Here is a 27,215-nt window from a genome sequence, read left to right as displayed (position 1 = left end):
TCTGCAGCCACAAGTAGTGGCTGCAGACATAGTGGATGATTTTATTGTAATATAGCCGCTACTTGTGGCTGCAGGCTATCAGTTCATGGCACTTGGCGGCCTTTCGACCCATGAGTTTTCTCAATACTTTTTCTGTAGTTATAATGATTGATTTAAGATCCTCTATCGTCTTTGACCCTTGGATTTCAACCTATTTATGAGGATGATTTTGATGTCTTCTACCATGAAACAGTTACAAAATATATCTTCAACATCTGTTTTGTTTGCAATTTCTCTATTATTAATTCCCCAATCTCTTATCTGAGGGACCAATGTTTATTTTAGCTATTCTTTCCCTTTTTATATATCTGTAGAAACATTTACTGTCTGTTCTTATATTTCTTTCTCATTTATTCTCATAAACTACTTCATTTCTCTGTCCAAGCATCCAAAATATCAAGTACTTTTCAATATTTAAGTTTCCAGTCTTGGTTTCTTTGCAACCACATAGCTGCGATAGCTATCAGTTTAGACAATTTATTTCTGTTTGATCTATAAATGATGTGAGTTCACATAAAGAACCTTTATTTTGTCTTTTTACTATATTTCCATATTTTTCCACTCTTAGGATTGTATATTCTTTTTACCAGTGGTTATTATTACCAACATCGCTAAACAGCACTATTGGCTTGTCCTGTTCAACTTTTTAAATTTACCTTCATATGCACACCCCACCCCCACCCCTATACATACACTAATTTCAACAGGTGTAGGAACAGGCAAGGCCTCTCACAAGGCAGGCATTGGTGGCATGTTTAAGGATAATTTTTGCTTTGTATTATGTGTTGCTGAATGGAGTTGTTGAATCAAGGTTTTTGCTGATATCGGTCAAAAGGACTTTGTGGTGGCGAGTCTGATATAGACATACTTTTCATAGAAATCATAGAATCCCTACAGTGTGGAAGCAGGCCATTTGGCCCATTCAGTCCACACTGGTTCTCCGAAGACCATCCTACCCAGACCCACACCCCCCAACCCTATCCCCGTAACCCCACATTTACCATGGCTAATCCGTTTAGCCTGCACATCCCTGGACACTATGGGCAATTTAGCATGGCCAATCCACCTAACCTGCACATCTTTGGACTGTGGGAGGAAACTGGATCACCCAGTGGAAACCCATGCAGACATGTGGAGAATGTACAAACTCCACCCAGGTTGTAATGAGACAGCAGTGCTAACCACTGACCACCATGCCACCATTTTAGGAATGGTTCAAATGGTAAGAAGGCAAATTTCTTTAAACCAGAACCTCACAGTACACTCCCTCATATTTCATTGTTTGCATGGGATAGCTGGGAGTCTCCTCCTGCTGTCTCTTCCTCCTCTTCTTGAGAAGGTCTCTAGATTCTGGAAGCTGGACCTCAGAATTGCAAGGTTGTGCATTATGTAAAATACCACCACAAACTTGGAGACCGTTTTTCTGTATACAGCATTCGCCTGAGCTATTTAAGCAGCAAGAGGAGCAGAACCTTTGTTTTAGGAGGTTTATGGTTTTCTCTGCAGTGTTATGTAGCTCCATAGCCCTCTTTGTAGGCCTTCTTACCTGCATATTGGTAAGGAATCATCAGCCATGTACGTATGCATTAGTCTTTGTTGCTGAGAAGCCATCTTCCATACCTTAGCAAAGAACTAAAGATGTTATACTGTTCAGTGATGCAGGATAAAAGCACCATAGTTCCTGCCAGCATGGTGGGCATTCACCAAGATAGACATCTTAGAGTGGCCACACACCAAGTGCCCACTCATTGAGTGAAAGCCCTTATAATGCTCTTAGTTGATGGAAGGGCCTGCAGAGCCAGTTACATGCAGTTGATTGTGGGAAGTCCACTAACCTGGCAAATTCATGTGCCCTTTCATTTGTGTGTTCCTTCTTCAGCGAGAAGAGGAAGAAGTCTCTCCCCTTTCTGTACTTTACAACACTTCCTGATACTTTTATACATGGTAAACGATGTTCCCTGCTCCTGGCTGGATAGATTCACTGGCACAGAATGTACCAGTAGCAATCACCTTCTCGGTCACAGGGAGTGTTGAATTCACTCTGTTTTGAGATTCCAGGCTAGTTTGAGGGAGCTGGCCCAAATTCATGATGGCATTTTTTGTGAAGTGCGGCCTCCTCAGGCACTGCTGCTCACTCTTGGCTAATTAGAAGAAATATTCCCACCAGATCCTATGAGATTACAACCCCCTATACAAAGGCTTCCTTCTCTTCCCTCCTCACAGTACTTCCTTTCTGCACCTCTTTACCTCCTCTTTTCCATGCATACAAACATATGAACAAGGAAAAAGAGTAGGCCATTTGGCTCTTCAGACATGCTCTGCCATTTGAAGGATCATGGCTGATCTGATTTTAATCTTAACTCTACTTACTGTATGCCTTGCTTATATTGTTGATATGTACCTCAACATCCATGTAAGACACTAGCCTTCCCTCAATGCTTGTCTGTGGTAAAAATATGGAAATTAAATGAGTAATTCAAAACAGTGCTTCCACAAGCTTTGCTTCTGCAAAATAAGTCAAAAGCACCCACTGCTTTAACTTGTTGTGTTGGGTCTTACATTTCATTGCAGAAAATTGCCATCAGCATACTGCGCACATGGAAACTTCGGTTAGGTTTCTGCATCACGGAATTGAATTTTTGCACTGTGGAAGTTGTAAAGAGTACAAGAAAAATATCAATTAAGTGCTTAGTTATGGTTGCAGGGTTTTCTTGCATTTTGACTTGAAATTATTTTAGCTGTTCTATCTTTGATCACCTCCATATGCAAGATCCTGAGTGACATGCACAAAATAATCCATCTGGTAATTGCCGATGAGCATCTGGAGCGTCACTGGATTTATGTGTTCCATTCACAGAACTGCTTTGAAATGAGATGAGTAATCGGGATATCACACTACTCAAACTTTGACTTAGTTTAAAACTTCAGCAAATTTATTCAACAAATGCAAGCATGGAAGCAACAATTGCATCATCCAGTAACCTCTTTTGTAGGATTTAAAGGGATACTTAGTACCTCATTTTTGTCACTCAACTCAATGGATGATGCTTAGTGAAATAATACAGTCTATAGGGCTCTACTGGTGCTGAAGCTTTCAGAATAATCAAAATTTAATAATAAAAGCCTTAATTTCAAAACGCAGAACACGTCAGACCTCAGATGTGCAGCAAGAGGTCTCTAAATATTCAAGCCTCCTGCATGCCTTCAATCTTACCATTTCCCCAGTATTCTCAAGTTTGAACACTGGGAAAATTTAGCCTCACTTTGTGTTAAACGTATACACTAGATTAGAGGACTGAATGGTGCAAAAACACTGCTGCTGGATTTGTTAATCAACCAATCGCATTTTGGTCCTCCAGATCCAAAGAATTGAAAAGGCTCCTGCAGAGTGGCTCACCTGCAAATCTTTCTCTGCTCTAATACTTCTAAGTGAGTTTAACTAAGCTTTGGTTCAGCTCAAATTGGCTTTGGGTATTTAAAGAAGACACAGGAATTGGTTGAGGAAATTTATGAAGTCACATAATCAGAAATCCTGTTGTATTGTTTCTGGGAACTATCTGAGGGTTAACTAAAATACATTTCACAAGATAAAGTGTTGCAAAAATGTGAGTTTTGTTTGCTGTGCAGGATGTTTGATGTTTTGCAAGATTAAGTTAATTTGCAGAATTTCTAAAAAAAAATTAAGCAGGAAACTTATTCAAAATGAATTAATATCTCATTTCTGGAAATAGTTGTATGATGTGCATCTCTGAAATTAATTTTAAATGACAGAATATCATACATTTCATCTATATCCAGAAATAAGATATTTTACTTTCAATTCATTCTATGTGCAGTAGAAGTAGCACTGACCATTTTTGGACAATATTAATCACTCCCACAAAGTGCTTTAACTTTTACTGAAGCAGGAATGTCACCAACTCAAAACACTTGACACCATCATGACAAGTTTATACCCCACTGAGCCATATCTGATAGACGAGCTTGGAAACTAGTCAGCCCCATTATCTGTGACTGTTGCAGTCCATACAGGTTTGATTCTGGAATAGTTTCAGCAGATTGGAGGGTGACAAATGTAGACCCACCACACCCCAAAGGAGTGTTATGTCTTACTGGGTAGTGTGATGAATATCAAGCCTTGTTATTCCCAAAATTATGATAAATGCAAGGTTTCATGAAACTTCTTAATGATTTCATGAAATATACCAAAAATCTAATTTTGCATCTGATCAACTACTTGTTAAAACACAAACACTTTCTGTGTTAAAGTGCAACCTGACCAATCAGAGACGTGTTGCTATGTTGGCCTCTCCTGAACCCATGACAAATGGTGCTTTATTTTCTGGACTAAATGTCCTCAAAAAGTAAGATTATTTCATATGCACCAGTTAACTTCACCAGTTTTTTCTGTCAAAGCTCTAAACAGCTTTTTATGCTTTCCTTTCTAAAGCATGGTCCATTTTTCTCATTTTCAGTCCATTATCCAAAAAATAAACAAATGTGTTGTCTAACAGGATGGAGGCAGAAAAATAGGAATTACAAACTGGTTAATCTAACATTGGTAGTGAAGAAAATACTGGAGTTTATTAAAGATGTTATATCAGGACACCTAGAGAATATCAATGGGATTACAGAAAGTCAACATGGATTTATGAAATGGAAATCATGTTTTACAAACCTATTTGTGTTTTTTGAGGACCTAATGAGTAGAATAGGTAAAGTCACTATCGTCTTACCAGATAATAGGGCTGCTGTCCTATTAGAGAGAGAAAACTGGTGGTGTTTTAATACGAAGATTGGGAAGGTCAATTGTTCAGGATAACCTCAGCTAGTGCAGGAATTAAATCCATGTTATTGGTGTCACACTGCAATGCAACCAACCACATGAACTAAACTGATCCTTAAAATAAATAAGGGAGAACCAGTGAATGTGGTGTATTTCTATTTTCAGAAAGTTTTGATAAAATCACACATAAGAGGTCATTGTGCAAGGACGTAATGTTTAACTTGTATAAGATACTTGTTAGACCACAGCTGGAGTACTGTGTCCAGTTGTGTGAGCCACATTATAGAAAAGATGTAAGAGAGTGCAGAAACCATTTATAAGAATGGTTCCAGAAATGATAAACTTCAGTTATGATGGTTGTTTGAAGAAGTTGGGACTGTTCTCCTTGGAGAGAAGGCGGTTCAGAGGAAATTTGATAGAGGTCTTCAAAATCATTAGCAGGCTGGACAGAGTTGATAGGACGAAACTGTTCTTACACTTAAAAAGAAAAACGAAAGGCCATAGATTTAAAGTGATGCAAAAAAAAATTGGGAAATTAGGGATGTTTTTCTCATACAGTGAGTAGTTAGTGTATAGAATGCATGGCTTGGAAATGTAGTGGAGGCAAGTTCAATTGAGTCATTCAAGAGGGCATTGGATGATTATTTGGATAGAATTAATGTATGGGGAAAAAGCAGAAGATTGGAACTAGGTAATGATGCTTGTTTGAAGAGCTGGTGTAGGCATGATGGACTGAATGGCCTCCTTTTGCTCCTTAACAATTCTGTAATCCCCTTATAAACTCCCCTTACATAAACACAGACAAGTGAATAGGTTATAGACAAAGGAGAAAACCTGGAAAGACAGTTACTTAGTCTTTGTTCCCAGATACTATTGTTGAGATGGTCTTTATGACTCTTTCCACTGGCCAGCACTTTACTTCAGTCATTTTTCTCCAGTTACTTCAACTGGTGGTAAGGGACACAGAGTGAGTGGTTTACTTATAAAAAGTCTCTGACTTATCAACTAAAAGGTACAGCTTACAACAACTGTTACAAGAAAGATAAACTTGTTTTCATCAAGTTTATCTATTTGTCTATCTGTAAGTTATTCTGAGCTCCAAGCTGTTCAGTTACCGAAGAACCAATCACACAGCTGTTAGCAGGCAAATGAGTCTTTGTTATTTATAAGTGCTGATTAGTCCATAGACCAGTCAACATTCTTTTGCAAGCAAAAGCTGCATCAGGACACTCTTTGTCCCCAAATCATCTGAAACTCAAACTCCAATCACTGCTTGTTGAGTTGTTTGTGATACTTGCAATAGGTGTTTAGGTTACTTGCTTTCTGCACTGCAGCCACACCTTCCAACACTGGTTTTCAAAACATGCTTTATCTCATCTCAGCTCAGTCTCTAAAAACACAAAATGAAAAGATGATGAGGTGGGAGGAGGTGAATGGAAAGTGTTACACCTCCTGCGATTGCATGGGAAGATGCTGTGGGGCAGTGGCAAAGAGTTACGAGTGATAGAGGAGTGAACTAGGGTGTCACAGAGGGAACTATCCCAGTGGAATGTTGACAGTGGATGGGAGGAGAAGATGCATTTGGTGGTGGCATATTGCTGGAGGTGGCAGAAATGGCTAAGGATTATCCTTTGAATGCAGGAATTGGTAGAGAGGAACATGATGATAAGTGGAATTTGTTGCTGTTCTGGGCAGGAGGCAGGAGAGAAGGTGAGGGCAGACATGTGAGAGATGTGTTGGGCACAGTTGAGGGCCCCATCAACCATGATGCGGGGAATTCCCAAATTGAGGAAAAATGGAGAATGTGAGTCACAGTATCCACAGTATTTTGCTTTTACTTGAGCCATGCTTTCAATTTGTCAGGTTCCTCATAGTGCAAGATATTTGGGGGAAAGTCACAGCAGTCAATTATCATGATTTAACTGTTGAGCATCACAGACAGCCGCTTTGACAGCTCCAACAAAAGAGTCAGTATGTAAGGTAAATGTGAGGTTAGGGTGATGAAGGGCAGAGAGCTAGTAGGAAGGTTGCCAGAAATGTTGGGTGTCAAGTGAGTAGGATGCCAGAGCACAAGGTTGGAAGGCGGTCAGGTAAGTAATGAAGTATTTAGGGTAGGTTGGGGTGGGCAGGAGCCACAGGATCAAGTTATGGGGAGGCGATGGGAGGTAAGGACTCTTAGAGATGGGGGAGTGTTGGGTCCTGGGAGATGTGGGAGTGGTATTTTAGCTCCTGGATGGACAGAGTCAAGAGGGAGGGATTCTAGCAGCAGGAGGAGAGAGTGTAGGGTCTAGTGGCAGAAGATTTGGTTTCTGAGGGGACAGGGGTGATTTCAGGTCTGGGATGGGGGTGGGGAGATGATGGCAAGGGTGGGATGGAGAGCAAAATCCAGTCTTGGAGTGGTGGGGTGGCTTGACGGGTGGTAGGGAGGGGGGTTTTGTGTGGGTGAGAGTGGAATGGAAGGTGTTAAGTGACTAAAGGAATGGGCAGGAATTGGGTTTGGCGATGGTAGGGAGGGTGTCATGTCCCAAGCAGAGGTGAGGAGTGTCCTGGGATAGTTCCGAGGGTTAGAGGGGATGTTGGATAAAGCGGGTCTTGGGTCCTGGGGTAAAAGGGAGTGTCGGATCTAGTGGCAATGGATTTCAGGTCCCAGGTATAGAACAATGTATCAATCCCCGGCAGAGATTAGGTTTGTCAGGTCCCAGGAGGGTGAGGAGGTTGTTGAGTACAGGGCGGGGTGGGAAGGGGTTGCAGTGACATGTCAAGACTCTGGTAATTGGAGGGTGTGTGGTAAGTTAAATAGTCAGTTTAATAGTTACTCTGCTGCAGAAATGATTATCTGGCCTTTGGAACATCTATGTAGAAGTGGACTTGGCCCATTGCTTCACATAGCTTCCGTAATACTGCTGTTCCTGCTCTGAATTAACAGGGCTGTTATTGTCCAGCTCTTGCTTGTGCTCTGCATCAATTATTCCAACCGTATCTATGTTAGTCTTATATCCAGAATCTACAACGGTCATAGAATCAGTGTCAGTCTCAGTGAATCCACTGTCAACAGTATCTAAATCCAGTGATATCTTCGGGTAACCAAGGTCTGGTTCAAGCCTACTGCATGATGAGAGAGTATCAAGACTTCCATCACTCCAAGAACCACCTTCACCTACATTTCTGTCATTCCAAGAGACATCTTCCCCATCATTCAAAGAAAAAGGTTCATTTTCTTGTCCCCAGTCAGTCATGTTGAGGCACTGAAGGTCCAAAGTATCTTCACTTTTCCCCTCATGGGCGCAAGAGTATTGTAACAGGGACATCATGGTGTTTAGTGGTGCATTGTCACAATGTTGAGCTGTTTCTAATGTAACTGGGTGCAAATGGTGGAATTGTTGGTTGCTAGTAGGATAATTCTGCTCATTTGAATTGTCTACAGTAGAATTACTATTACATTGGGTCAAGTAGGGTAGTCTGGTTGACTTGCATTTATAACTGCATTGAGAACAACAAGGTACAACCTCATCAGTTACTGTGACAGTGTTGATAGATACATGTCCATAGGATTTATCCTTCCATTGTTGGATGTTGTTCCCAAATTGGCCCCGAGACTGAGATGAATGGCAGGGACTTGGGCCACACAAGGCCTGCCATGAGGAATGAATTTCAGACTGCTTGTCCCATGGTTTCAATCCCATTTTCAATGTTTTCCCAGTACCATTAGGTTTGTCGTATACCTGAACACTGTCACCCTTTTCCAGGACCATTACATTTTTCTCATTGACTTCATAAAATGCATCTGGATGTGGAGCGTTAACCCAGCTCTGAAACAGTAAAGAGAGACATAGTTAAAAGCGACTGAAGATGGAAAGTCTTGTTGACTCATATTTTCAATATTTTTACATGAAAACATTGAGACAGAGATAGTAGGAACTGCTGATGCTAGAGAATCTGAGATAACAAGGTGTAAAGCTGGATGAACACAGCAGGCCAAGCAGCATCAGAGGAGCAGGGAAGCTGACGTTTCGGGTCGAGACCCTTCTTCAGAAATTCAAAAACATTGAGACAATTTGGTTAGGGGATTATTGATTTGGAGTGCATTATCTGGATAAGTAAAATAACTGTCTACTATACAAGGGGTTACAATATACAACTAGCTTCTCAATAAGAATCATCTGACATTGATTAGTAAATATGATCTGTTCATTCATACCTCAAGTTCAACAGTATTATATAACATGGAATGGCCCTTTTCACTTTCATATTCTGCTGCATACGTGGGACAAAGGGAAAGGTTAATATGACAGCAGTAAGTACTATTGAAGGACATGGCGATCTTATCCACCTTTTTAAACCATAGAAACCCAAATTAACAGCATTGTCATGGTACAAATAAAAATAGAATATGTATATCTATAGCATTTTTTATGAACTGGACTTCCCTGGAAAATAGAAGGTATGACCATTAATGGTGGAGCAATTAAAAGTGGGCTGCTCAAGAAGCCAGAATTAGCTGAACATAGATAACGCAGGATGCAGTAAGAGGAGGGGATTACAGAGTGGGTGGGTGTGAGATGATGGAGTGATTTGAAGACAAGAATAAAAATCTTAAAGTCGAGGTGTTGTTTGACCGGGAGTCAATGCAGTTCAGTAAGGACATTTTGAAAGGGGAATAGTGGCTGGTGTGAGTTAAGGCATGGATGACCTGAAATGTGTGGAAAGTGGGAGACTAGGCAGGAGTATACAAGACTAGTTGGGTCTAGAAGTAACAAAGGTATGAGTGAAGATTCCGGCAGCAGCTGAACTGAAACTGGATGAAGTTGGGAGGTGTGAAAATAGGTGTTCTTCATGATGGAATGAATGAGGTCAGAAACTTATCTCAGGATCAACTGTGACACAAAGGTTGTGAACAGACTAGTTTAATCTCAGACTGTTTCTAGACACAGGGATAGAGTTGGTGACTGGGGAATGTGTTTGCAGGCAGAAAAGAATGGCTTCGGTCCTTTCTTTGAGTGGAGGAAATTTCTGCTCACCCAGGACAGGATGTCGGATAAACTGCCTGACAATTTAGCAACAGTGGAGGAGTTGAGAGAGGTGGTGATGAGATAAAGCTGGGTTTCATCAGTGCAAATTAGCCTTACAATGATATTGCTAAGTGGCAGTATCGTGATATAAGAGGGGCCAAGTATAGATCCTTAATGGAAAACTAGCAGTAAAAGTGCAGGAGCAGGAAGAGAAGCCAATGCAGGCTTTTCACTGGCTATGATTAGATAAAATTGGAATGACATTAATGCAATCCTACCCAGCTGGAAAGCAGTGGAGAAGTGTTGAAGATGGATCGACTGGTCATCTGTTTCAAAGACCGATCAAGGAAAATGAGAGAGAGAAAGCTTACATTTGTCACAGTCACATAGAATATCATAAAATTAAAGCCCATGGTCTGTATTGGTCATGAGTCATCTTCCTCTGGCTCACTTAGCCCTCACCAGACCTTCTACCTCCTTTGCTTTCAGCATCTCCAGGCCCGGGAGAGGATACCTAATTAAGAGCTGTTTGGATACTGTGGCAGGAACAGGAGCCTGATTAAGTATTCACGGGACTTAGTTCCCAGGGGAGATTGAGTCAGTGTAGAAAACTGATTGGACTGGAGAGATCACACAGCATTTGGATCCTTTATCTCAGAAGAAACCAAGCTGTCAAGCAAAGAGCAATATTGAATCTGATATTGACAATAATGTAGAGTAACAAGTAGAGAAAGAGGCTGGAGACTACTGCTGAGGTAAAGATTATCAAAAGTAAAAATTCCTTTCCACTCTCATATCAAAGATTCCCAAACAGGTACAGCACATGTTGGTGTAGTTGAAACTAAAGCTCTTTTAATCTTTTCAGAAAACTGTGTCTTAGCTTCAATGAGCATAATCAATAGGAACAGGTGTAGGCTATACAATCCTTTTATCATGTTCCACCATTAAACAAGATCATGGTGGATCTTGTTTCTCAATTCCAATGTCCTGCAGAATCCCAACGTACTTTAATTCCCTTAGTATTGAACAATTCTGTCAAACCTTCTGTCTGAGCATGTTCAGCAACGAAGCATTGACAGGTTTCTGGAGTAGAGAACTGTAAACATTTACAAGCTTTTGAGAGAATAAATTTCTCTTCAGCTCACATCCACTGGTTCCCTGTTGTACACAAGCTCAAACACAATTTTGTTTTCAAAAGCTCATGTCGATTCTGCTTAATAACATGGTATTCTAACGTTTCTAATAATACATTCTAGTAGTTGTTTCTGACACTGACAGCAGATTAACTAGGCTATAGTTTTTAATTTTCTTTCTCATTTTTCCATTTTTGGTTAGCAGGCTTAGATTTACTGCTTTAGAATTTATTGGGAACATTCTAAAAACTAGACAATTCTGGAAGATCAAAACCACATCAGCCACTAACTCTGAGGTCATCTGTTTTAAAGCCCAGGTGCCAGATGGGTAGTGTGCGAGGGAACAAGATGGGAAGCTTGCCATGAGGAGTGTTAAGAGTATATGGGGGTATTTTGGGGTGGGGGATGGTGGTAATCAGGTCTGGTGGGGAGAGGTTGATTTTTGTGTCTGGCAGTGGTAAAAAGGAGGGAGAAGAGGTGGGGTCTCATGTACACTGAAAAATTGTCAGGCCTAGGTTTGTGTGGTGTAAGGTGTCTGCGGGAGGTGTAGTTGGGGATGTGTGTGGTAATTTGAGCTCAGTTAGTCAAGCAGAGTTCAATAGAGTTTCTTCCCTATCCTACTGCACCTTCAGATTGTTCGTATGTAATAGTTTCTTAGAAAACAGAGGCAGTAACCTGGAAAGAGGAGCCCCCAGTAGGGTCTAGGCCCGAAACGTCAGCCTTCCTGCTCCTCTGATGCTGCTTGGCCTGCTGTATTCATCCAGCTCTATACCTTGTTATCTCAGATTCTCCAGCATCTGTAGCCCCTACTATCTCTCCCCAGTATTCTCTTCTGACTTTAGATGGTAAAAGCAGTGGAGGGAGTTGTGGAAGCTAAGTGAGCCAGAGAAAGATGACCCACCACCAATATAGATTACAGACTAAATTATAGCCTTTCATTTTATTAGCCTGCAATTAAAGACTAGAAATGTATCTACTATGGTCAAATGGTTCATCTATTTATGATACTTCCATAGGAGCTGATTATTTAGACCGTACTTTGATTACCTTCTTGGCAGAATTTCTTGAAATGGGCACATTCTACTACTGCCTTTTGTACTTCTCTGATGTCTTATAACTTCTTAAAAGCTGGTAAAGGATTTACTTTGACTGAAAGAGATGCTCCATTGTCTGAAATAAAGACTAGATTTTCTGCTTCAACTTAATGGGGAGGTGATGGCCTTGTGGTATTATCGCTGGACTGTTAGTCCAGAGACCCAGATAATGTTCTGGGGACCTGTGTTCAAATCCTGCCACGGCAGATGGTGGAATCTGAATTCAATAAATATCTGGAATTAAGAATCTAATGATGACCATGAATCCATTGTCGATTGTCAGGAAAACACCCATCTGGTTCACTAGTGTCCTTCAGGGAAGGATAACTGCCATCCTTACCTGGTCTGGCCTACATGTGACTCGAGACTCACAGCAATGTGGTTGACTCTTAACTGCCCTCTGGGCAATTAGGGATGGGCAATAAATGCTGCCTAGCCAGCAATGCCCTCATCCCGTAAATGAATAAAGGAACTTGGTCCATTGCAACTCCAGACAAGATCTCAGCTGTGGGCTGAATTTTTCCTGGTATTATACACTGTTTGTGTAATCATAAAGTGTCAGCCTCAGTCTAAACCCCTGGATACATAAAGCCATTTTGACTGTCTCTTTGGAATCCAATTGTGTAACTGCTGTTCTGTGGTTTGTCTCAATTTGAAATGTTAATCCCATCAGGTAGTCTGAGAATCGCTCACATCCCCACATTACTATCAATATCGAATTCTCTATTGTTTGGTAATGCTGTTCGATTTCAGTTGATGCAATGGACATGAAGTAGATCAGCTTAATTTCTAACATTGCAACTGGTCACAAACCTGTTGAGAATGCATCTGTGACCACAGCCAGGGGAGTACTAGGATGACTACGTACCAGGACAATGGAAAAAAAATTGTGCCTTGAAATGCCATGGTTTTCTTAAAGATTATGTAATTTGAAATTAATTAATTTACTCTCTTGACCATTCTCAGAAATCTTTGGACATCATTTATACTCTTTGATTGTGGGAAGTCACTTGTGGCTTTTGTTTTTTGAAGATTTACCATTGTCCTTTTATTGACCAAGAATCTAATTCCCATTCTTACAAACTGACATGTCTCATTCAATGTAGGAGCTGCATTCTGTAATGCTTTCATAACTTCACCAACTTTGTGATTATACTCCCATTTTATAGTGCCATTTATAAATATGTAATCTGTATGACAAACCTCTTCTTTATTTCCATCTAGAATGACATTGTGAGCTGATATATCACTGGAGCTAATCATATCCCAAAAGAAAGGCAATTAAAGCACTACTTCCTGAGAGGTGAAAGGAATGTCTCTAATTACTTTGACTCATAGGGAGATTTGCCAAAAATGATGCAGTTTGCATCTAGATTAGTAAAGAACACAGAATTGGCAAACTTTGCCAGACTTTCATCCACTGAAGATGTTGGATGGACTTCTCTTTGGATTGTCTCATTTAATTGTGTCAGATCTACATGTAACCTGAGCTCTCCATTAGGTTTAGGAACAGTTACAATCCCTAAACATCACCTATTTTGCTTTGTAACAGATAATATTTTACACCTTTGTGAAGCATTCTGTCAATTGCTTCTCTAATGTTCTCCAGCAATGCATGTGTTCCCCTCCTGGGACAGTAGCAATGTGATGTGATATTCCTTGTCGAGTGTATCGAGACCCTGAGAAAGTTTTGGGAATTTTCAACAGAATTCAGTCCCATTATTTTGCTGTGGTACTTTGCCCACTCTTCTCAAAAGACCTAGTTGTATACATGCATTTCTGCTCAATAAAGACTTTTTTGATCCTTTAACAGGGAGAATCTCATTGTTGTCTTGACCCTTGTAACTAAATGTTGTCATGATCTGACCTTTAACATGATGACCAGTACCCTTAGACCTTGTGGGTTAATTCCACATGGTTAGATATCTACTGCACTGACTCAATGCAAATGGTCTGCCAAGATTATAACACCGATGTCAGTGTGTAGCTTAAACTCTGTGTTAAAGCCTTTACTTGGAATGTGATTGATCAGAATACCACTATGGACTTAATCAGAGTGGAGGTGGGAAGATGTTGAATACCTCTGCCAAACTCCCAACTGATTGAATGTAGCTCCTGCCACCAAACCTGACATGGTAGAAGGCTCAAGATTCTGCCTATGGATTTGGAGTAGACAATACGTAATTTCAAAGGTTACAAATGATACAAGTGGGAAATGTAGTAAACAAGGAGGAGGTTAGTAACAGATTCCAGGAGAACATAGATGCACAAGTGAAAAGGGCAGACACTTGGTGTGAGAAGAGTGAAGTAATTTTGGTGAGAAAAATGAGGGCAAGAGCATAGGAACAAGGCTTCTCTGCAGCCAAACTCCAAATAACTCTGTCCATTAAAACACAGATTGAATCTGAAAAAGAGACAACAAGGGGCAACAAGGATAGAAACAGCAAAGATCTAAAAAAATACAATTTCAGGTCCAGGAACCTTTTGGGAGTGATGTGAAGAAATACTTCTACAAATGTAACCGTTGCCACCCTTTGTATGTAGCTCGTTGCCAGGGATTAAATTATTTAGATTACACAATCTAGGGCTGTATTTCCAACATTTTAAAAGGTTAAGGGCTGATTTGATGGAAGTTTTTCAAGAGACTAGGGTATTCAATTATTGTATATAGAAACTATTTCCACTGGTTAGGGCTAAGGCAATACTAAAAAAATTAGAATCATACCTTTTAGGAGCGAAATTAGGAAATAAAAAGGGTAGTGATTAATTGATTACTCTCTTCTGCAACTAACAACTGATGCTACATGAATTATTAATTGTAAATCTAATATTGAAATATTTTTGTTAATCAAGATATTTAAGGATATAGTTCAAAGGCAGATTTCTGGAAATAGGTCGTAGATTAGCTATGTTCCCAATGAAAGGTGGGATATATTCAAGCAGCTAAATGGATTACTCCTGTCAAAAGATAGCAGTTTGTCACTGAGTACAGCCAACAGAGTGTGACTCTTGGAACTTGTACAGTAAGGGAATTCGGTGATGGAGATGGTGCAGTCTAAACAATAGGCAGATTATAAATTAAAAAGGTTAAGTAGCATTAAGAAGTAGCAAGAGTAGCTGATGAGAGCAGCAAACTTCAGAGGCACAAGACAAAAGAGAAAGCTATCCACATATAGTGAAGTGATTAGTTGGTGAGTATTTTGTTTGCATCTTTCAAAGTTCGTTTCATTTATTAATAACTATAAGAAAGGAAGAGTGTAAAGAGACATAGAGCACTCATGATAAAGTCATTAATTGGTGAATATTTACTGTAAGGGTTGGGTGTACAAGTAACTAGATTTATTTACTACTTTAGAAAAGGTGTGTATATGGCTGGGTTACAGAAAAATGTAAATATTTTATGTAGCTGTTGACTGCCTGCCTTACATGCACAGGAGAGGTAGCTGATTAGCGAGTAAGGGTGAGTAATTCTAAGTTCTAGTCTCAATTTTATTGATAGATTAAGCTATAACTGGGCAGGTCAGCTGAGTGGAAATTCAGCATGTGGGTAATCATGGATGTTTCATGTGGCCTAGGTGAACACACACAGGAAGTGTCACCAGTTGCAGTAACCTGAGCTTCAGATTTCAGAACTCAAGACACTGAGCACATTCAGATAGCCGATATAGATAGCACATTTAAGGAGTTGGTCACACCTCAAGTTAGGAGCATGCCAGCAGAAAGGGAATGGGTGACCACCACAAAGTCTAGGAGTAACAGGCAGATAACAGATGAAGTCCCCCCTTCACATTGAAGATACCCTCCATTGCGTTGTATGATATGATCACTGTGGTAAATGGACTAGCATTTAAACAGATATTCTAACTTAAGACTGAGCATCCATCAGGTGCTGCAAGCTGCCAGCAGCAGCAAACCCGTATTCAACCACAATCTGTAACCTCACTTCCTTGCTCTATCATTACAACCAAGTCAGGGGATCAACCCTATTATAATTAAAAATGCAGGAGGACCTGACAGGAGCAGCACCACACATACCTAAAAGTAAGGTACCAGCCTGGGGAAGATACAACACAGAATTACATACACGCCAAGCAGGGTAAGCAGCATGCAATAGAGTTAACTGAGTGATCTTACGCCAAAGGATTAGTTTTCAAGTTATAGGCTGCTCCCTCATTAAAGAGGTGACTGATGGTGGCTTAACCTATGCCTCAGGTGAAGGGCAAGGTTGAGAAGGTGGGATCTTCATGGTGACCTCAGCCAGTATATGAATTGGACCTGTGCTGACAGCATTATTCTGCATGGTAAACCAACCATCCAGCCAACTGAGCTAACTAACTCCTTTAAATAGTACTGTTATATGCCAATGGTTCATAATTACATACCTCCAACTTGTTGAGTACAGAAACCTTGTCTGGCTTTCTATTAACTTGGCTCTAAAAGACAAGTAAACTGGGGAATTCTATGTATCTTGATAAAATCTTTTTAATTTTATGATGAGTCCAGGAATAGCAGGCGCAATGTTATAATTAATCAAAATGTATAGGTCTATGATGAAAAGAGGTAGGAAGTGGGATTAATTGAATAGCTCTTTCAAAGAATGATGGGCTGAATGTGTTCCGTACAGTATCATTCTGTGATTCCCTTACTGTTTGGAATGGGCTTTTTAAAAAAAATGAAAGCTGGTGTCTGACACAGTGAAGCGCAGATAACTTTACTCAGTAGCATCACCATAGTGACAAGCAGTCCTGCATTGCTAATTCCTTTTCTTCCTAATATGAGCTGCTGATCTGGTTTGCTGTATAGAGGAAACTGTTGTGGTGCCTCTCATTCTCTGTGAAAGTGTTGAGCTAGCTTCGAGGTTTTCTCACTCGCTATTGTTATTTTGACAACTCAGTGCTGATTGATCACAGTACCTCAAAGGACCATCAAACAGGAAAAAACATGAACAACATTTAATGGTTTCTGATCCAGTGCTGGCCAGTATGTGCATGTTTACATGAATGTTAAGTGCAATGGTGTACACCTTTCCATTTGTGTGAATTTGAGCCTTTGAATGTTCTTTTGTAAAATACGCATTCATCCAGTTGACCCATACTCTAATCTCATTCATTTAAAAGGAGATGAGGTATTCAGGCTTCATCAACCTCAAAAATCTTTTAACAGTTTTACTGATTTCCTTTCAAATTCCTTCCTCCTTTACAAGTAGATTTTTGCAAAGGGAATAATTTGCCAGCTACTTGTGGAGATGCTCACTTTTTTGTTGTAATCGAGAGCTTGATTTTTAGTTGGTTATTTCATGACAGGAGGGCAAGACTATTCTATTCTCATTCAGTGCTGTTGTGTGCATCTTTCAGCAGGACTGAGGAAATGTACTCAGCACAGAGCTGCTAATCTGCCCAGTTCTGAATATTCAATTCAGAAAAGACCAGTGGTTGAAATTGGCTAACTTTGGTCCTTCAATATCTCTCCTGGGGATTGTGTGCTGACTGTGATATTACTTTAAAGAGGATCTTTCTCAGACAGTAACATTGGTGTAAATGATTATCTGAAAAGAGGAAGGCAAGTAGTGCAGCTTTGTCAAAGTCATCGTGTATCTGCCAACATTGATATTTTACAGCTGGAAACTGATACATTTTTCTTAGGTCAGTACTATGGAGCACAAACAGGTGAACACAGGTGGGTCGGGGATCAACCATGATCTGACAGCAGAATAAATTAAGGGGCGAATTGGCCCATTCCTGGTCCAATGTTCATGAGTTTGAAATTGGGATTTTTGGGTATCTTGCTTTAGGAACAATGTTAAGGCCATTGAGATGGTGCAGAAGTATTGACCAGGATGATCTGAAGGCTGAGAGATTTTGTTACCTGTTGAGATTAGAGAAATTCAACGTAAGCAATGAGAGATTGGATTCAGGTGGTCAGTTCTGGGGAGTTTTTAATAAATAAATCAAGAGAAACTGTTTCTACTGATGAATGGATTAGTAACCAGTGGACATACATTGAAGCTCAAGAACAAAGAGAGAGGGTTGTTAGAACATGGACCAGGATAGCAGGAAACAGAATCCGGATCAGTTTTTAACAAGAAAGTGAACCAATATTTGAAAAATAAAATGAGATAGTAGAGGGTAAGAGAATGGATAATAGAACAGAGCTCTTTAAAAAGCTGGAACGGTGTAATGGGCTGAAGAGCCTTCTTTCTGCGATAAAATTCTACGGTGAGACTTTTGAAGGGAGATCAAATGGTGACATTCAGTCATTTCAAAAAGGGTCTGAATGGTGAGAATCCCTCTTTGAAAAGGGAACTAATATAAGATTCTTCTTTTCTAGCTCAAACTGGGAGCAATGATGAGACAACAAGGTTTAGAGCTGGATGAACACAGCAGGCCAAGCAGCATCAGAGGAGCAGGAAAGCTGACGTTTCGGGCCTAGACCCTTCTTCAGAAATGGGGGAGGGGAAGGGGGTTCTGAAATAAATAGGGAGAGAAGGGGAGGCGGATAGAAGATGGATAGAGGAGAAAATAGGTGGAGAGGCGACAGACAGGTCAAAGAGGCAGGGATGGAGCCAGTAAAGGTGAGTGTAGGTGGGGAGTTAGGGAGGGGATAGGTCAGTCCAGGGAGGACGGACAGGTCAAGGGGGCGGGATGAGGCTAGTAGGTAGGAGATGGGGGTGGGGCTTGAGGTGAGAGGAGGGGCTAGGTGGGAGGAAGGACAGGTTAGTTAGGGAGGCGGGGACAAGCTGGGCTGGTTCTGGGATGCAGTAGGGGGAGGGGAGATTTTGAAGCTTGTGAAGTCCACATTGATACCATTGGGCTGCAGGGTTCCCAAGCGAAATATGAGGTGCTGTTCCTGCAACCTTCGGGTGGCAGCGTTGTGGCACTGCAGGAGGCCCAGGATGGACATGTCATCTGAGGAATGGGAGGGGGAGTTGAAATAGTTCGCGACTGGGAGGTGCAGTTGTTTAGTGCGAACCGATTGTAGGTGTTCTGCAAAGCGGTCTCCAAGCCTCCGCTTGGTTTCCCCGATGCAGAGGAAGCCACAACGGGTACAGCGGATGCAGTATACCACATTAGCAGATGTGCAGGTGAACATCTACTTGATGTGGAAAGTCTTCTTGGGGCCTGGGATGGGGGTGAGGGGGGAGGTGTAGGGGCAGGTGTAGCACTTCCTGCAGTTGCAGGGAAAAGTGCCGGGTGTGGTGGGGCTGAGGGGAGTGTGGAGCGGACAAGGGAGTCACGGAGAGAGTGGTTCCTCTGGAAAGCAGATAAGGGTGGGGAGGGAAATGGGGAGCAATGATGTTGTTTCCAACTGACCTCCAGCCGTATCAGGCCATCTAGCACCCCTGGAACTGTCATTTCTCTTCCTGAATTTGATCTGGAACGTGAGTTCCCTTTAACTGAGAAGGGAATTGATCTCTGACTTGTTGAAAAGGTCAGTTAGCAAAGAGAGAGTCATGGCAAATGGACTGTTTACATTCAGAGTGCTTATCACTTTGACATATTTCTATATGCAACATGATATGAATGTCATTGAGTTCAGAGGGTGTCATTATGTAGGTCAACCCAGCAGCCAGAACTGAATATCGTTACGTGATGCAAGTTATTCGGATGAAACGTCATCAACCTGAAAGGCTGGGTTTTGTTTTCCCATGGGCCTCAGTACCTTGACATCAGGATTAAAGGTGTTGTTAAGCCCTTGGAAGAATCCAGTCCAACATTTTAGGATGATGACTTTCCTGGGATTCACCAGCGGGGAGCTGGCTACCTCTGTACATCCCTCCATTAACACTGGTCCAGTTAGAAGATGAGAAACCAACTGGGAGAGCTGGGTGTTGTTGAGGCATGTTGAGGTAGATGGGAGACTTTGAGAGTGCTTTAAAGGGAGGACGTTTGGATACATAAATCTAAACAATGTTCAGAAGGACAAAATAGCAGATGCCTCAGAGCAAAGTGAAAACTCCCCCATGTTAGAATTGGGTTCTTTGTGTGGTTTAGCCTCTAATGGCCTTCCACCCTGGTGCAGGAACACTGTGGGGAAGAGGATGAAATATGGTGGTCAGTAGTCATTGCTGCTGGAAAAATTCTGACCCTTCAAATTGCTTCTAATGGAAGCCTTGATTATTGAATTGGCTGCCCACCACCATTCACCAGTTTACCCATTCACATATAGGCCTTCCTCTTGGTGTCCTGCCCAGCTATGTGAATCTATTGGGGAGCATTGACATATTTCCTCCCTTCTTGCCACCACCCTACACCAACCACACCTTTGGTCCATTAATCCAGATTCTCTCTCCACAGATGCTTCTGTGTCTACTGTGTATTTCCAACATTTTCTGTTATGGTGTTGAATAATTAACTTGATTGAGGGTGCGAAGTTAACCAGGACAGCAGGAGAATCACTTATGCACTGGAGTATCCTTCTGGATTAATCAATCTGGATTATAAACTGAAGCCTGAATCCTGGGCTCAAAGCTTTAGCCTTCATTGACAGCACTGTGCATTTGCTGGGTAACCAGCCTATTAAAGGAAAAATTCAGCCAATGAAGGTGGCCAACTCAGTCAAAGCTTTTGTTTAAACTTGGAACTCCAAAATGCAATGCCCAGCACTTAACTATATTTTCTGGCCTGAATCTGTGTACCCAAGCCAGTTCATATATTACGTGACTCCCTCTGGAGTCATTGCAACCAGTGGTTTTAAGAGACTTCACCACTGATACAATGGGATTGTTAATCTAGGAGGCAAGGTTACCTGTAGTGAAAGACCTTCTCAATCTGATCCATTCTTTTGCAAGTCACCATGGAGACCAATTTTATTCAGTTCTGAGGAAGGGTCACCAGACCCGAAACGTTAACTCTGTTTTCTCCTCCACAGATGCTGCCAGACCTGCTGAGCTTTACCAGCAACTTTGTTTTTGTTTTTTATCCAGGTTTCCCCTGAAACTGCTGACTCTCATTGGGTTTCAGGCTCCCATCTCCCCTGAAGGTACTGATTCTTCCTTGGGTATGGATTCCTTCCTTTCCTGACACTGCTGATTCTAAATCACTAGGAAGAGTCTTGGTCCATTGGGGTTCTGGACATTGAGGCTAAATGGGAAAGGATTTTACATCATTTGGATTTCAAACAGGTCTAGTGTTCATTCATTCATCTACTCAATGTACTTACTGCTGTCAGGCATCTACAAACAGTTACTGTTGAAAGAAAGAGCCAGATGTGGGTCTTGATCAGTGCAACATTGAAGGGGACAGGAAATATATCTCCTTAATCTTCAAGTATCTGAGAATGCATCAGTTTGATGCACAATGTACTTGAGGCAGTTTCCTGTCACTGCAACAAATGCCGGATGTTTTCATTCTCTTTGTCTTAATAAGGTCAACATTTGGCATCTGTGGGCATCAAATTTTTTTTTGAACATTCCTTTTGGTCAAAAAATGTGTTCAGTGACGCTTAACTGCAATCTATTAAGATTCAATGCAGTGCAAGGAATTTTGCAAAGGCAATTGCTGCCCTGTAACAACTTACAGTGGCTGGGGTTGGGTGGGAACTGGCAATGACATTGATACACAGCTATGGAGAGACTTTGGTAGTGGGAATAGCATGAGATTGCCCTGGAACAATAGGGAAGATAGGGTGTTGCGTGCAGGCTGCCCCATGTAAAATCCTTGGAATTTGCTAAATTGCAAGTGAGATTTTCCCATTCTGTTTTATAACCAATCTGTTCTGTATGTATCCTGCAAGTGTATGATTGGACAGTGATAGCCCTACTGTGTTCAGTCCTATGCATTGAGTGTAAAGGGCGATTTACTCTATGTATTGCAGCATGCTATTTAAAGCCTGTCCACCATCTATAAGTCAGGAGCATGATGGAATGGATGAATGTAATTTCAACAATACTTAAGAAGTTTTGATTGCACCAAAGATGAAGAAGCACACTTGATTTGCAACCCATCTACTATCTCTACCATCTTAAACATTATGTCTCTCCACTACTGGTGCACAGCAGTGTACCATTTACAAGATGAACTGCAGTAATTCACCATGGCTTCTTTGGCAGCACCTTCCAAACCCATGACCCCTTTTGCTTAGGATAGCAAACAGCAGATGTATGTGAACACTACCACCTGAAAGTTTCCTTCAAGCCACATTCCATCTTGACTTTGAACTACATCATCATTCCTTCATTGTTACTGGATCAAAACATTGGGACTTCCTCCCTAACAGGTAGGTATACCAAATCAGATGGACTGCAGCAGTTTGAGAAGGCAATTCTGCTCCTCCTTCTCAAAGGTAATTGAAGGGCAACAGCAATTGGCACTCACATCCTTTCAAAGAACAAAATAAACTTTTCCTGGGAGTATTGATTGGTCAGATTAGAAAGTTTTTTTTATCTCTAACAGTCATATTTTAGCAGTAGTCTTCAGCCTCCCTCTCTGCCCTTCTCACTCCTTCGATTGCAAACAGTTCTCTAATCAGCAACATTTATTGTATGTCAGGAAATAAATAAGTGTGCAGTGAGACAAGCAGCTGTATGGTAAGACATGGCTGCAGTGCACCTGTGACATCTAGTGGTGAAACTGAATAGTGTAGGCCCCAGAAGCTACACTTCATAACTCCAGCCAGACAACTCATAAATCTTTCATTTTTACTTCATCCAGGCCCATACTTCTGATATGAATGGAGATTCCTTATTGGATACTGGAATAAATCAATTGAATACTTAATTGGAGGACAACCAATTGTGAGTACAGATAAATTGGAATCATAGAATGGCAAGCAAAAATATAATGAACAGTATGCTGCCTTTAAAGAGGAAATCTTTTAGGTACAGTTGAGATATATTCCCATGAAAAGGGGAATGTGAGACAAACAAAGCTGGAGATGCCTGGCTGAAGAAAGGCATAGAGATTAGAGTGAAGCAGAGAAAAGACATGTATGACAGAGCCCAGATTGAGAATACAAGATAGAACTAGACTAAATACACAAAGTTCAGATGGAAAGTGAAAAAAAATGAGAAGCATAGAAAGAGTATAAGAAGAAACAGGCAGCCATTCACAAGTCTTCAATGGGCACATGAACAGTAAAAGGGTGGTAAAAGGACTGAAACCAAGTCAAGGTTCAGAGGACTGATGCATGGCAGCAGAGGGCGTGGTTGAGATACTGAATGAGTAACTTGCACCTGTCTTTACCAAAGAAGCAAACCCTGCCAAAGTAATTGCGAAAGAGGAAGTAGTTGAGAACTGGATGGATTAAATATTGATAAAAAGGAGGCTGGCTATATTTAAAAAGGAAGAAGTCACCATAGCCCTACCAGATCATAGGCCTGCTGTTATTAAAGAGAGATGACAGGTGGAGGGGATGGTTGAGAACAAGATCCCTCCATGGTAACCTCAGCCAGTGAGGGAATTGAACCCACACTGTTGGCATTCACTGCTCTGCAAACCAGCCATCCAGCCAAATATGCTTATCAACCAAACTCATTTATACCATCACTAAAACCACTCATTTCTACTTTCTTAACATCATCCAATGTGATACACCTCTGTTGTAGTTCATCTGCTACTAAAATGCTCATTCATGCCTTCATTACTTCTAGACTTGACTAATCCAGTGCAATCCTGGTGCACTCTATCCTCAGTAAATTTGAGATCATTTAAAACTGTGTTGCCTGTGTCTAAACGTGCAGCAAGCTCCATTTTCATCTATTATCTCTGTGCACACTAACCAAAAACCTCTTGAGTTTAATATTCATTTTGCTTTTCTTCCTCAAATACTTCCATGGTCTCATGCCCTTCCTATCTCCAACCTTCTCCAGCCCTACACCCCACTCTGGTGTCTGTGCTCCTCTAACTTTAACCTATCGCGCATCCCAGATTTTAGTCAGTCTGCCATTGTTGAACTCAAATGTTTAGACCCAAAGCTTTGCAAATTTCTTTCTAGAATTTGCTACCTCATTTTGCTCCTTTAAGACTCTCTTTGAAACCTATTTAATTTAACATTGTTTTGATCATGTGATTTCTTTTTACTTCGTATCAATTATTTTATAATTTTTCTTTGAAGCCTCTTTACCAAATTCTATTATGTCAAAGGCACTATCTAAATATAAATAATTGTTGTTGAATTCACCAGCACTAGATCAGGTGCATCCGAAGACAGAGAGAAGTACAGCTGGAAATTGAGGAGGCACTGGCTTTGATCTTCCCTTAAAGCCAGAAGTTTGGAAAAATGTACATGTTTTAAATAAAGGGTGTAAAGATAAGTCCAACAACTCCAAGCCAGTTTAATCTCCACGATGGAAAAAAAATTAGAAGCTGTGCCCTTGGACAAAATTAACAATCACTTGTGTAAATGTGGATTAATTAAGGAAAGCTAGCTAAGATTTGTTGAGTGAACTTTATTAGGTTTTTTGTTGAGGTAACAGTGAGAGTGATGAGGGTGCTGTGGTTGGTGTGGTTTTATGAATCTCCAAAAGGTGTTTGATAAAGTACCACACAGTGGGCTTACAAGTAACGTTGAACCTCATGAAATAACAGGACAGTATGGATATGAAGTTGTCTGAGTGACAGGAAACAGTAGTGGTGAACAGTTACTTTTCAGATTAGAGGAAGGTATACAGTGGGTTTCTTCAGGGATTGACATTAGGACCACTGCTTTCCTCAATATATAGTAAATATCTAGACTTGGATGTGTAATATTAAAAATTACAAATGATGCAAAACTTGGAAGTATCATGGACTATGAGAGGGATAATGATAGATTTCAAGAGGAGTTAGGTTGGTGGATCAGTGGACATGTAGCAAATTAAATTTAATGCAGAGAAATGTGAAGTGATACATTTTGACAGAACGAATGAGGAGAAGGAATATAATAAAATGGATACAATTTTAAAAGCGTTGCAGAAGCAGAGAGACCTATGGATAAATGTGCATAAAATTTGTGAAGTTGATAGGACAGGTTGAGAAAGAGGCTATTAAGGCGAATGGGATCCTTGGCCTTTTAAATAGAGGCAAGTAAGTTACAGTGATTCTACAAAAAACAGTGGTTCTATTTCAGCTGAAGTATTGAATCCCACAATGGGCACTGTATTTTTGGAAGGATGTAATGGCATTAGAGAGGTGCAGAAAAGATTTGCAAGAATGTTTCCTGGGATGACTGTCTTTGGTTACATGGATAGATTGGAGAAGCAAGAGAGAAAAGAAGGTCAGAATTCAGATTTGATAGATATGTTCAAAATCATAAGGGATCTGAACTTGGGAGTCAGATAAACTGTTTTCATTGGCAGAAGGCCTGTCAACCAGAGGTCATCATTATAATCTGATCATTTACATTGGCATAAGAACCAATGGCAACATAAGGAAAAGTTGTTTTTTAAATGAAGCACAAGGCAAGGTGTGGCACTACATTTTGGGAATTGAAGTCCTATCCTGAAAGGTACAGGCACACCTGAAAAATAACCAACTGATACTAGGTTGGGATAACAAGGTGTAGAGCTGGATGAGCACAGCAGGCCAAGCAGCATCAGAGGAGCAGGAAGGCTGATGTTTCGGGCCTGGTCGAGCTCCTCGTGGGAGCACGAGGCGGCACGAGGAGCTCGAACAGTTCATCCACTTCACCAACACCTTGCACCCCAATCTTAAGTTCACCTGGACCATCTCCAATACCTCTCTCTACTTCCTGGACCTCTCTGTCTCCATCTCTGGCAACTACCTAGAAACCGATAATCATTTCAAGCCCACTGACTCCCACAGCGACCTAGAATACACCTCCTCCCACCCACCTTCCTGCAAAAATGCCATCCCCTATTCCCAATTCCTTTGCCTCCACCGCATCTGCTCCCAGGATGAGGCATTCCACTCCCGTACATCACAGATGTCCTCGTTTTTCAAGGACCGCAACTTCCCCCTTTCATTGGTCGAGAACGCCCTTGACCGTGTCTCCCGCATTTCCCGCAACTCATCCCTCACACCCCCTCCCCGCAATAACAACCAAAACAGAATCCCCCTCATCCTCACGTACCACCCCACCTACCTCCGGATCCTACGCATCATCCTCCGACACTTCCGCCATCTGCAATCTGACCCCACCACCAAAGACATTTTTCCCTCCCCACCCTTATCTGCTTTCTGGAGGGAACACTCTCTCCGTGACTCCCTTGTCCGCTCCACACTCCCCTCCAGCCCCACCACACCCGGCACTTTTCCCTGCAACCGCAGGAAGTGCTACACCTGCCCCTACACCTCCCCCCTCACCCCCATCCCAGGCCCCAAGAAGACTTTCCACATCAAGCAGATGTTCACCTGCACATCTGCTAATGTGGTATACTGCATCCGCTGTACCCGTTGTGGCCTGCTCTACATCGGGGAAACCAAGCGGAGACTTGGGGACCGCCTTGCAGAACACCTACGCTCGGTTCACACTAAACAACTGCACCTCCCAGTCGCGAACCATTTCAACTCCCCCTCCCATTCCTCAGATGACATGTCCATCCTGGGCCTCCTGCAGTGCCACAACGATGCCACCCGTAGGTTGCAGGAACAGCAACTCATATTTCGCTTGGGAACCCTGCAGCCCAATGGTATCAATGTGGACTTCACAAGCTTCAAAATCTCCCCTCCCCCTACCGCATTCCCAAAACCAGCCCAGCTTGTCCCCACCTCCCTAACCTGTCCTTCCTCCCACCTATCCCCTCCTCCCACCTCAAGCCCCACCCCCATCTCCTACCTACTAACCTCATCCCGCCCCCTTGACCTGTCCGTCCTCCCTGGACTGACCTATCTCCTCCCTAACTCCCCACCTACACTCACCTTTACAAGCTCCATCCCCGCCTCTTAGACCTGTCTGTCTCCTCTCCACCTATCTTCTTTTCTATCCATCTTCTATCCGCCTCCCCCTCTCTCCCTATTTATTTCAGAAACCCCTTCCCCTTCCCCATTTCTGAAGAAGGGTCTAGACCCGAAACGTCAGCCTTCCTGCTCCTCTGATGCTGCTTGGCCTGCTGTGCTCATTCAGCTCTACACCTTGTTATCTCAGATTCTCCAGGATCTGCAGTTCCTACTATCTCTGATACTAGGTTGGACTGTTTTTCATTAGGCGTTGGGCATAAGCAGTTTCAGAGTCTGCTCTAGTGGTGATTAGAAGAGCTGAGATCAGATCAAAACTGATT

At 41.7% G+C, this 27,215-nt stretch overlaps 2 protein-coding genes across 2 annotated transcripts in view; both read right to left on the bottom strand.

Annotated features, from left to right (window-relative positions):
* The window catches only part of LOC109937342 (interleukin-4 receptor subunit alpha-like), a 277,396-nt gene that overhangs the window by 107,427 nt on the left and 142,754 nt on the right, over positions 1-27,215 (bottom strand). The window lies entirely within an intron of this gene.
* The window catches only part of LOC109922225 (interleukin-21 receptor-like), a 64,592-nt gene continuing 40,321 nt past the window's right edge, over positions 2,945-27,215 (bottom strand). The window contains exon 9 of the mRNA XM_048609280.1: positions 2,945-8,634. Within this exon, the coding sequence (XP_048465237.1) occupies positions 7,678-8,634 (957 nt within the window). The 3' untranslated portion in view covers positions 2,945-7,677. The remainder of the gene's footprint in view (positions 8,635-27,215) is intronic.

This window comes from Rhincodon typus, chromosome 21 (genome assembly GCF_021869965.1).
Source record: "Rhincodon typus isolate 14 chromosome 21, sRhiTyp1.1, whole genome shotgun sequence".
Lineage (NCBI taxonomy): Eukaryota > Metazoa > Chordata > Chondrichthyes > Orectolobiformes > Rhincodontidae > Rhincodon > Rhincodon typus.
This window is presented reverse-complemented; position numbering and strand designations above follow the sequence as displayed.